The 10,625-nt window shown below is 41.0% G+C and overlaps 1 protein-coding gene across 1 annotated transcript in view; it reads left to right on the forward strand.

Annotated features, from left to right (window-relative positions):
* The window catches only part of LOC107705296 (PEX5-related protein-like), a 44,407-nt gene that overhangs the window by 18,206 nt on the left and 15,576 nt on the right, over nt 1-10,625 (forward strand). Inside the window, exons 2-4 of the mRNA XM_016508532.1 lie at nt 3,104-3,196; nt 8,844-8,955; nt 9,300-9,512. Of these exons, the coding sequence (XP_016364018.1) occupies nt 3,104-3,196; nt 8,844-8,955; nt 9,300-9,512 (418 nt within the window). The remainder of the gene's footprint in view (nt 1-3,103; nt 3,197-8,843; nt 8,956-9,299; nt 9,513-10,625) is intronic.

The raw sequence follows: 10,625 nt of genomic DNA on the forward strand, positions 1-10,625 counted from the left end.
GCTCTGCGGTACAGTGGCCTTCCAGGAACAGAATTGGACACTCCTGCCCTAAAGGGGCCATGGTAATGGTAAAATAAATAAATGAATGAATTGAGATAGATAGATAGATAGATAGATATTCAAACAAATCCAAAGTTCTATCATGAAACTCTAGATGGCGCAGTCCGATAGGTGTAACTCAATCGGACATAATGACATTGTCTCATGGCGCAGCTGATTGGTTCTTTTTTTATCAGCAGCCAATCAGCAGCTCAACATTCAAATACTTGGCTAGTGATTGCTGTTGCAGTTGCAGTGCGCTTCAGAAACCCTCCACCCTCCACCTCCCCAGCTCCACCTGTATAGGTCTGCTACGGGGTGATTCATGTATGCTATATGGGAGTATTTCATTAATGTTATATGTGCAGCAGCAGTATTTCTTACATGCTCACAGCAGCATATTGTGGATGTATTGACAGTAGCAAGTTTCGGTACTTGCTCTGCCGCAGCAGCGTAGCAGATCTATTCCGCCAAGACCAAATACATTAACATTGTCATGAACATTACCATGCCAGTCCCTCCGAGAGTTGTCATGATAGAAATGTAATTATTGTTGGTCAGTGTGCTATTTAATGTAAATATACACAATTATGTATTATTATATATTATTATACACAAGTGTACATGTAATACACAATAAAATAAAGACATACAAATATTGCATTCAAAATTTACATTATACATTAAATTCAAAGCATACACAAATGTGCACATACAGTGCATGAATTCAAAACCTACACAAATGTAGACTAATATTTATTATAACTTAAGAAATAAACATATCTTATTAAATATGCCACACTGTACAGTATGCGTTGAGTTGTAAACACCTTAATACATCTGCTGGCTACTGGACCTTCTGGACCTTCGGCAATGTGTTGAAGAAATATTAGAATACGTGCTGCAAGTTCTGATTCTTGGAATTAGTGTAGTGATGCTGGTGTCATTCAGTTCATTCTTCAGCTACTTGTTCCTCTGTGCAGGCACGTGCACAGGTAGGGCTCAACCTGTGCAGAGCACATGCCCTTTTTGCCCTTACACTCCGAAGTGCCCTTTTTTTGGTGATGGTGTTTTTTTTTTTTCCTTCAATAAATAAATGATATTGGTCACCCTTTACATCTGTCTGTCTGCTTTACAAATATTTAGCTAATGAAAGGTATTAAAAAGAGCTTGTGACTAAATCTTGTTGGATCCGCTCAAACTGTCAGTAAAACCTCATAACTCCACCCCCTCTATCTTGACTGAATGAACTGAAGTTCCACAGCAGCTGAACTAGGTCTGCAAGGGTAAATAAAGATCTTGTTGTTTGAATAAGTACAGCGTTTTCTTTACGCAAGAAACACTATGTCTATAAAGGCTCATAATTTATGTATTTGAAACTGAGCGCCGCGCCCATATAGCTACAACAAACACCTGGTGATGAAAACGTAATGCCGCAGTTTTAATGACGGACAAAATGCACATTTGCACACATTCACTGGTCAAAAACCCCGTAACTGCATTTGAGTTTGACACAAAGCGACTGAGCGATCCTCGTCAGCTAGGTAAAATATATTTCTAAGAAATTTATGATTGCTGATACACATTCGATTTTTTTGCCCAACCCTACCCTGGCTTTTTTGGTTTACATGGAGTGATGTTTAATAGTGCACTCAAATATTTAAATTATGGCCCATTTAAGACACAACTAGGCTAAGTTTTAACATATGCACAGCTGGTTCAGCTGGCCTGAGAATATAACAGAGACATGAGGTGGGCTTTTTCAGCTTTGGCCTGTAAGCATTCACTTAGAAACCACCTTGCACAACCTATCATCTATTCATGAGCACCCCTAGCAAGCACATAGCAACAACTTTGTAATCACCCTCAACACCCAACAATCATAGGCATTTTTTAATAAGGTTAAATACGTTTAAAACACAAACTTATTGATAGCATCTTTTTTGAAAGATCTTTTGTTTCTTAGAAGTCTCCAGAGTTTAAAAACATTTCTTTTTGCTGCTTTTTGTTGCTGGACCCTGGAGTGTTGCATTAGAGGTTCACTTCATTGGTCACTATAAAACAGCACAGTTAGATCTTGATTGCAATATGGGAACAAATGTGTAGTTGTTCAACTCAGCAAATACATTGGGGTTTAAATTACATTCTGCAGTGTTAAACATTGCCAGTGAATTGCTTCCACTCCAGCTCTCAGTGTCCCAGTGGTGGCTTAAGTGCTTAGATCTGTCTGAGTGGCATAGGGACTGTTAAAAGCACAGTTGTTAGCCCCATGTTTTTGGCTGGTGTCTAGTCAGTGTATCCCTGAATAGCGCAATGGTTTACCACTCTTATGTACTGTAGCATGTCTTTGCTGAGGATAAGTAGTTTTATGTTGTGGCAAAGTTTTGGCAATGATAACTGTTCTTCATATCAAATAGATCTTATTTATAGGGATGCACTAATATTACTGATAAGTGGATAATTATTTTCATGTTATGGCTGATAAATAGCCAGTATTAAATTATATACTAATTAGTATATACTAATTAAATAAATTAAAAATAAAATGCTGAAAGCTAAAATCAGTTATTGTAGATGCTACACAGGAATTTAGGCATCACAACATTTTATATATATGTACAGTACAAAAACTTTATACTTTTTAACATAAAGTTTACTTTTAACAGTGATATTTAATTTTAAAGTGATTAAACCATTCACACTTAAATTAACCGATTGTCTGATAAAAATAAATAATAAAAACGTATTTGCCAAAAAATACCGGCCAATAAACAATATCATACTGATATATAGTGCATCCCTAATTATTTATTTTGGGCTGTAGAATAGATGATAGCATGCTAATTATGCACATTGCTTTGTGTCAGTTGGGTAAATGTAACTTTTTTCAGCCAACAAAATATGGCTTAAAAAGCAAGAGGGTTTTTTTTTTCTTGTAAGCCTGTAAATTATCAGAATTTCATTTGAATTGGTAATGTTTTAATAGTGTTTCTCAAGGAACCCGCAGAATTGCAGGAATTTGAACACAAACTGACACAACTCACTGTTGATTTCACTGTTGTAGGAGAAAGACTCTAGGGCGGTTGCTATGGTGCTGAAGGAGCTACCAAGTAAGGCATCCTCAGATGGAAAACCCCTGCTCACCGTGACAACCAAGGTGGGCTGAGCACATACACCCACCAACAGGGAGCACCAAGCGTGAGTGTGACTGTGTGAATAAGTTAAGTAACACCAAGAGCTTGGTGCACCCTGTTCTGAATATCCGTTAGTGTTACGTGACACACATGAGCCATATGTGTGGAAGTGCTGAAGTTGCTTCTTGTTGTTGAAAGCAAGCTGCTTTATGGGGTTCACACTAGATGATGTCATAAAGACCCATGAAAATGGGGTGGTCCTTTGAGACCGTCAGTGTTTCACGACACAAACAAGAGTGGCATTTGCTTTACGTGAGTGCTACTCTCCTCATAAGCAGCTGCAGAATGTTCTGTTGCTTACATTTTATTTCTGTTTCTTGTTTTGGCTTTGAATCGCATGTACGTTTACTGTTTTATACCAAATCCAGAGCTGCATGTTCATGTTATTTGCTGTTTGCTCACACTTAGGGAATCGGTCATTTGCAGGAAGCAAATGAAATGTGGATGTAGAGTCTTGCTGCAATGTGGGGAGGCCTATGTTATTTATTTATTGTACTACCATTCTTCAGTTATATGAAGTTAATAAATGGATGTCATTTTTGTCTGTCTATAAAAGGTTTACCCACATGTTGGAGGATTTTGTGGTTTGGAGGGCTTGGTTCTATTCCACTGGGGATGTGGCAGAGAGCCATGCATTTCTCAATACATAGTGATGAGCTGCTCAATGGGGAATTTACTGCCAGTTACTGTTAAGAGCGTGTATTGTGAAATGGGCTGAAAAACACTTGCTATCTCATCCCTAACAAAAGACCAAGTGAAATTGAAAGTAATTGGTGAATTCTTGTACAATTTAGCCTAAATTAGGATACACAAAAGACAAAATTTTGAGCAAATCAATGACCTAAATAATTATAAATCAATGAGGAAGTTACTTCATACACAGGTATGAAACAGTTGAAAATAAAAATATGAAATTTAGATTTAGGATTCATAGGGGGGACTTAACTAAAAATGGACTGTACTCACTATTAGCACAATGCTGTTTTCACTTAAAGAATTTTAAAAATCAGGTAACAGTGCAAACTGCCATTTTAATGCTTGGTTGTGTTGGATGCAGCAGACTATTGAAGTCTGGCATACTTTACTTTATCATTCTTTAAAATGCAGAAAGTACACTCGACTGCTATTATGAATATAACATGAACAAAAAAAACCCTATTAAATAAAATTACATTTACAGATTTTTTTCTGTGGGCAGTCATAGCACAATGTTAATATGCCAGACAAATAGCATTGGGTTTTCTGAATAAGGCAAGTCTATAATAAGCCTAATTTGCATAAACTGACATGTTTTGAAAAGTAAGATCATAAATATCTGCACATTTAGTTAAACAGGATTTTGGGTGGTTTGTCAATAAATCGCTGAAACTATTGTGTGAATTCACCTTTAGACTATGAAAAATTAGTTTGGTGCTTGTAAGATTTCAGGATGGACCTCATGCGTTTTACACATTACCAAGAGGCCTTTACCAAACACAAGGCTGTTAAATGGGTTCTGTTGTATGCCCCATATTGATAATTTATGACCTCAATTATGAAGTGAAGGGCACTTTCAGTGCTGACCTGTGTCAAGGGCAGTTGTTTTCTAATTTAGCAATTCTTGACAGCCATAAAAATGGCCATTGTGTAACTTCTTATGGCCAAATATGAAGGTTGTGTCACAACCTGCTACACCAGAATGATTCATTGATATGTGTACTGTATACACATATGTATATTGTATTGTTACATGTAATAGTCTATTTTATTCTTGTAAACAAATCAATATATTTATGAAAATTTAGGCTATTTGGAAATGTCACTGAGTTACAGCATTGCATCAATTAAAAGATGCAATATGCTCGATAGTAAGTATCTGATTTTTTGGTCTGAATCAGAGATTTCAATCATTACTACTACTATCCACAGGTAATAAGACACCCTCTGTGTTGTGAGATTGGATGATTTACTGTAAAGAATAATAATCTCAGTTCTAATTATTTCATGTTCTCACTGGAATGAGTATGTAATATGATGTAACACTAACATTTAAGGAGATTACTGGTTGCAGCAATCATTGGATTGGAAACATGAAGGTGTTGGAGAAACTAAAGCTAAGAGCTACATCTAATTTATGAGTCTTTTACTTTCATAACTGGTTTTCTTTACCAGTTAGCATTTTCTAAGGCACTAGGCTAAGCTGTTAGCTTGCGAACCAAACTAAAGGTGCAGTCACATTTATTATTGTTCCATGTGAGGACGAAAGTTTTTCCCACAGATTTCACAACGGGATCAAGTAGGATAATGTAAATTTGCCACTTTTGACCATCAACAGAAATCTTGATTTGTAAGTGACTTATGTGTGAAATTATAGTGTGGGCACTATTTGTCGGTCTGCAGCTGGAGTGCCCAAGATGGCCACCAGATGGCACTCCTGTGGTTTTGTGTGAGCACATGGCTTGTGTTGTGTTTGTTTGGTGCCATGTTCTCTCTCCTGTCTTATTGTCTGTCCCCTCCTATCTTGTCACCTCATTATTGTTTCAGTTGCTCCACCTGTGTCTCCCTCATTACCCTCCTCATTTATCTCCCTATTTATTCTCCAGGTGTCTGCAGTCCTGTGCTGATCTGTTGTTATATGTCAGAAATACTTGTATGTGTGGTATGTACCTGCTGCTCTGCTCTACTCTGCTTTGCTGTGCCTTGTTCCTGGCCTACCTGCCTGTTTTTCCCCCTCTGGGTAGTTTTTGTTTGTTTTGTTTCATTTTATTATTAAAATACCCATTCTTCTCCTGCATTGAGTCCTCGCCTCATCTCTCTTCCGGTACCGTGACAGAATGGATCAGCCTAATGAGAACTCAGCGGAGAATGGTCAACCTCCCACTGCCAGCCTCCACTACCAGAAGCCCCCTCTATCAACGTATGCTCCAATTATCGGCATTGAGTTCCCTCCGGCAACGGGGGACTGACATGAGGGAATTCGCCTTGGAATTCAGGACTGCTGCGGAGGGGCTGGAGTATAATGATGCGGCTCTCAAGGATTTGATTTCTTATGCCCTTGATGAGCCCATCAGCACCTGGAGGAGGTACGGCACTGAGCACCTGTCTTTTGGGGCGTTTGTGGACTTTCTAGCCCTGTTCAGAGTCCCGTCACAAGATGGCCGCCAGTCCAGAGCCTCTTCACAGGAGGGCAGCCAGTCCGGAAACTCTTCACCGGCTGTGCCCAGGGCTTTTAAGGCTGGCTTCCAGTTTGGCAGACCCACCGCTGAGGTCTTTGCGAGCTGCTGGCATCTCTATGCTGTTAACAGGTTAGATGGTCCTGGAGAACCCAAGTCTGGTGGTCCTGGAGGACCCGTCTCTGGTGGTCCCAAGTCCGATGGTCCTGGATGACCCGACTTTGGTGGTCCCAAGTCTAATGGTCCTGGAGGACCTGACTCTGGTGGTCCCAAGTCTGGTGGTCCTGGAGGACCCGACTCTGGTGGTCCCAAGTCCGATGGTCCCAGAGGCCCCTAAGCCACCCTCTCCAGAACAGCCTGCCACAAAACAACCCACTCTCACTGCTACTGCCACGAGAGCCATTATTGAGCAGCCCGCTCTCCTTGTTTTGGCCATGGAGGCCGCCACAGAGCCGCTCGCTCTCACTGCTGTTGGCATAGAGGCCATTACTGAGCAACCTGCTCTCCTTGTCTCGACCACAGAGACCACTACAGAGCCACCCAATTTCTCTGCTGCTGCCTTAGTCAAGAAGGCCGTCTTCGCTTTTCACCTCAGGGCTGTTCTGTGTGCATGGGCCGCTTCAAAGTTCACTCCAGCTTCCCAGGAGCCTGCCTCAGAGTCCACTCAGGAGCCCACTCCAGTCCGGGAACCTTCAGAGTCCACTCCAGAGTCTGCTCCTGTCCAGGAGCATTCAGTGTCCAGTTATGAACCCGCTTCAATCCGGGAGCCTTTAGAGTCCAGTCATGAACCCGCTCCAGTCTGGGAGCCTTCAGAGTCCACTCATGAACTCGCTCCTGTCCGGGAGCCTTCAGAGAACACTCAAGGGCCAGCTCCAGTCCGGGAGCCTTCAGAATCCACTCCAGAGCCCGCTCCATGCCAGGAGCCTTCAGGGTCTGCTCCAGTTCCTCCCGAGGTGGCGGCATTTACTTCAGCTCCTCTCAAGTGGTGGTTCTCTTCTCCGTCTACTCTGCCCTGGTGGGCTTCAGCTCCGCTCTGGTGGGCTTCAGCTTCACCTGCTCCACCCTGGTGGGCTTACACTCCACCCTGGTTCCATGATCTACCTCAGGATCCAGGTCCTCTTCCCCTACACGGGCCTGGCCCACCGTCCCTCCCCCTAGTCCACCTCCATTCCGCCTCCCTCCTGGATTCCTTTGACATTTGGTGGAGCGTCTGGAATCCGCTCATGGTTTTGTGTGAGCACATGGCTTGTGTTGTGTTTGTTTGGTGCCATGTGCTCTCTCCTGTCTTATTGTCTGTCCCCTCCCATCTTGTCACCTCATTATTGTTTTAGTTGCTCCACCTGTGTCTCCCTCGTTACCCTCCTCGTTTATCTCCCTATTTATTCTCCAGGTGTCTGCAGTCCTGTGCTGCTCCATTGTTATATGTCAGAAGTACTTGTTGTATGTGTGGTATGTACCTGCTGCTCTGCTCTGCCTTATTACTGGCCTGCCTGCCTGTTTTTCCCCCTCGGGGTAGTTTTTGTTCGTTTTGTTTCATTTTATTATTAAAAAGACCCATTTTCTCCATCTCTCTTCCGGTTCCGTGACACTATTGACAGTAAAGCTTTTAGCCTGTGGAATTTTGCAAAAAAATTGATAATGTGACTGCACCATAAACTGAAAACTCAAAGAATGTGAACCGTTTAATTTGACAATTTTTAACGTTTGTAGTATACTGTGACCACTGCCGTTAAGTGGACAACCAGGAGCACTGTTCCGTGTCCTGTGATGACTGGGGTCCATTGAGGTCCTCTATGACAAATCTTACTCATTGAGCCCAGGGGAGAGGGGGACAACCTGGAAAAGTTGTGAATTTTAGTGACAGCCCTGACTGTGATTTGCAATATGTAATTACATGAATTAAATATGTAATTACATTGATTAAATATTTTCATGACTAAGAAAAATATGTGGTGATTTTCTCTCATTTCCAATGAGGCACAAATAGACTACCAATGAAAAACTCCGGCCACTAGAATTGCTTTGGGGTCCAAGTGAGGTCTTTGCAGGGGGATAGTATCTTGCACAACATTGGCATCTACCAACAGGGGCTAGCTGGTCCATGCTAACATGCCAAACCTTGACTGCCTTGACCACTGATAGCGCCACAGCATTTTCACTTTTGGGGCAAATCAACCTACAAGTGATCTACTTAAAGTAGTTTCTGCTTAGAGTAGAAGAGAAAAAGTATTATAGCAGCGTGGCTAAACAACAAAGAGGGGAGATATTAAGGAAAAGGGGTATGACAAGAACTAGAAACAAGAACTTAAAATAAAAGACTGACTTGACCAAAAAAAAACATTAAATGGGAAACAAAATAAATGTCTACATAAATGTTACAAAAATGTTACAAATAAGATCAACATTTTGTGGAAATGGTTGCATGCTAAGTGAAAATTGTTTGGTTTATGTGTTGCAGTTGTGTAGTGAGCAGCAAGAGAGCCGTCCGTTACTCAGCCCTTCTATTGATGACTTCCAGAGTGAGAGCAAGAGTGATGGAGCCACACGGCCAGTCACCTCTAACACAGCAGGTTCCCCCATAATTACTGCTCTGTCATCTGTTCCTCCTCTCCTTCTCACTCATCTGCTCTTCTCCTCCTCTATCCCATAGTTGTTAGGCATAAAATGTTTTTTTTTTTATCCCTTGCTTACATAAAGTAGGTTTCAATTGGTGTTCCTTGGTATTTAGGCCTACTCTTTGTCCCAATGAATCCTTTAAACTCATTTCAAAATATTTTTTTTAGGTATCAGTTTTTCACTATTCATGATTGGAATTTTTCACCCATAAATATGTGTCATGGTTAATAAAATAAGAGAATACAGGTTTTCATTCTGAATGACTCTTGTTGGCAATGTTTTGTTCCATATTCTCTAGTCTTGTCCACAGCACTAGACTTGGTGGACTTGCGTGAACCTTGTGAGAGAAGGTGGAGTTGGGACAGATGGAGTCCCCATGGGTCTCGTAAGAATGGTTTCTCTAAGAGTAGCCTTCGCAAGAAGAAGACTGAAGAGACTGAACTAATCCAGGTGGAGACAGAGCCATCATCTCCCAGCCGTTCTAACCCAGAAAGAGCCTCATTAGATTCAGGTATATTGCTTGTTAATGAAAGATACTTTGGCAATGTTGTTAAAATTCACCATAATTCAATTAAGTTGTCAGTTGAGATTTTTTTTTTGCCTTGATGTCTTTTACTTTTGGTGCCATCAGAGGTTACTGAGACGTGATGGTGTTGACTTTACAATCTGATGCAAAATTTCTAAAAAATAAAAAATAAAAATATTGGACAATGTGGTATTATGATGATTATGATCTACCTGGGTTGACCCAGACACCATAGATATGGTAGCTGTATCTCACTGCTGTTGCAAATTAGCTCAAAAGGGAAATGTATATAAATAATTACAATTATGATTAATTACAATTATTTATATCAGCTGCCAGTAGTAACTGTAGCAGAATTAAATTGCCCTCAACTAATCTGTTCGTCCAGCGAACATTCAGTGTAAGTTCATATCAACTCTAGGAAAGGATATATATGTGGCCACAGAAAATACTTTCATACAGTATTAATGCATTAGAGCATGCCCAGATAGCAAAATGACTCCGGAGCGGATCCGCCCCGGAGTCACCACAAGCTCCGGAACGGATCCGCAAAACGGGTCCGTATCGGAGTCCACTTGCACAGCGCAGGGACAATTAATTTGCAAGGCAGAATCAGAAACTCATGTAATTTGTGCACAAGAGTTTTATTAACTAAACACTAACACAAACCAGTCTAACAAACAAACAATCACTCATACATGGGAAAGGGCAAATGAGGCATGATGAATGAAACCATCAGGAAAAATCAGAGAATGAAGCTATTAAAAGAGTCAGTTAACCACCTGATTGAAACCATCAGCGCCATTTTAGAACGGGGTCTACAGCTTATACTAAACCTCTGTTTCGTTTAGTTAAATGTACGATACTTGCATTGCCTTGGTCGTTGACTAGTGTCCAGATGCAGTCTCGGATGAAAGTCTTGATGGTTTCAAGGTTTTGGACTTGCGATCACGTTCTTCCGGGTTTGAAGAGTGATGAACTCCAAAGATGTTCTGACTCGATGATGACTGGGAGTTTCTTCCCAGTGGAAAGTGAAAAAGAGCTAAGAGAGACATCAGCTGAGATCCTAGGATCTTTGGTGAATGGAAAGTCAAGGCC

This window comes from Sinocyclocheilus rhinocerous, unplaced genomic scaffold (genome assembly GCF_001515625.1).
Source record: "Sinocyclocheilus rhinocerous isolate Xijiao unplaced genomic scaffold, SAMN03320098_v1.1 scaffold2279, whole genome shotgun sequence".
Lineage (NCBI taxonomy): Eukaryota > Metazoa > Chordata > Actinopteri > Cypriniformes > Cyprinidae > Sinocyclocheilus > Sinocyclocheilus rhinocerous.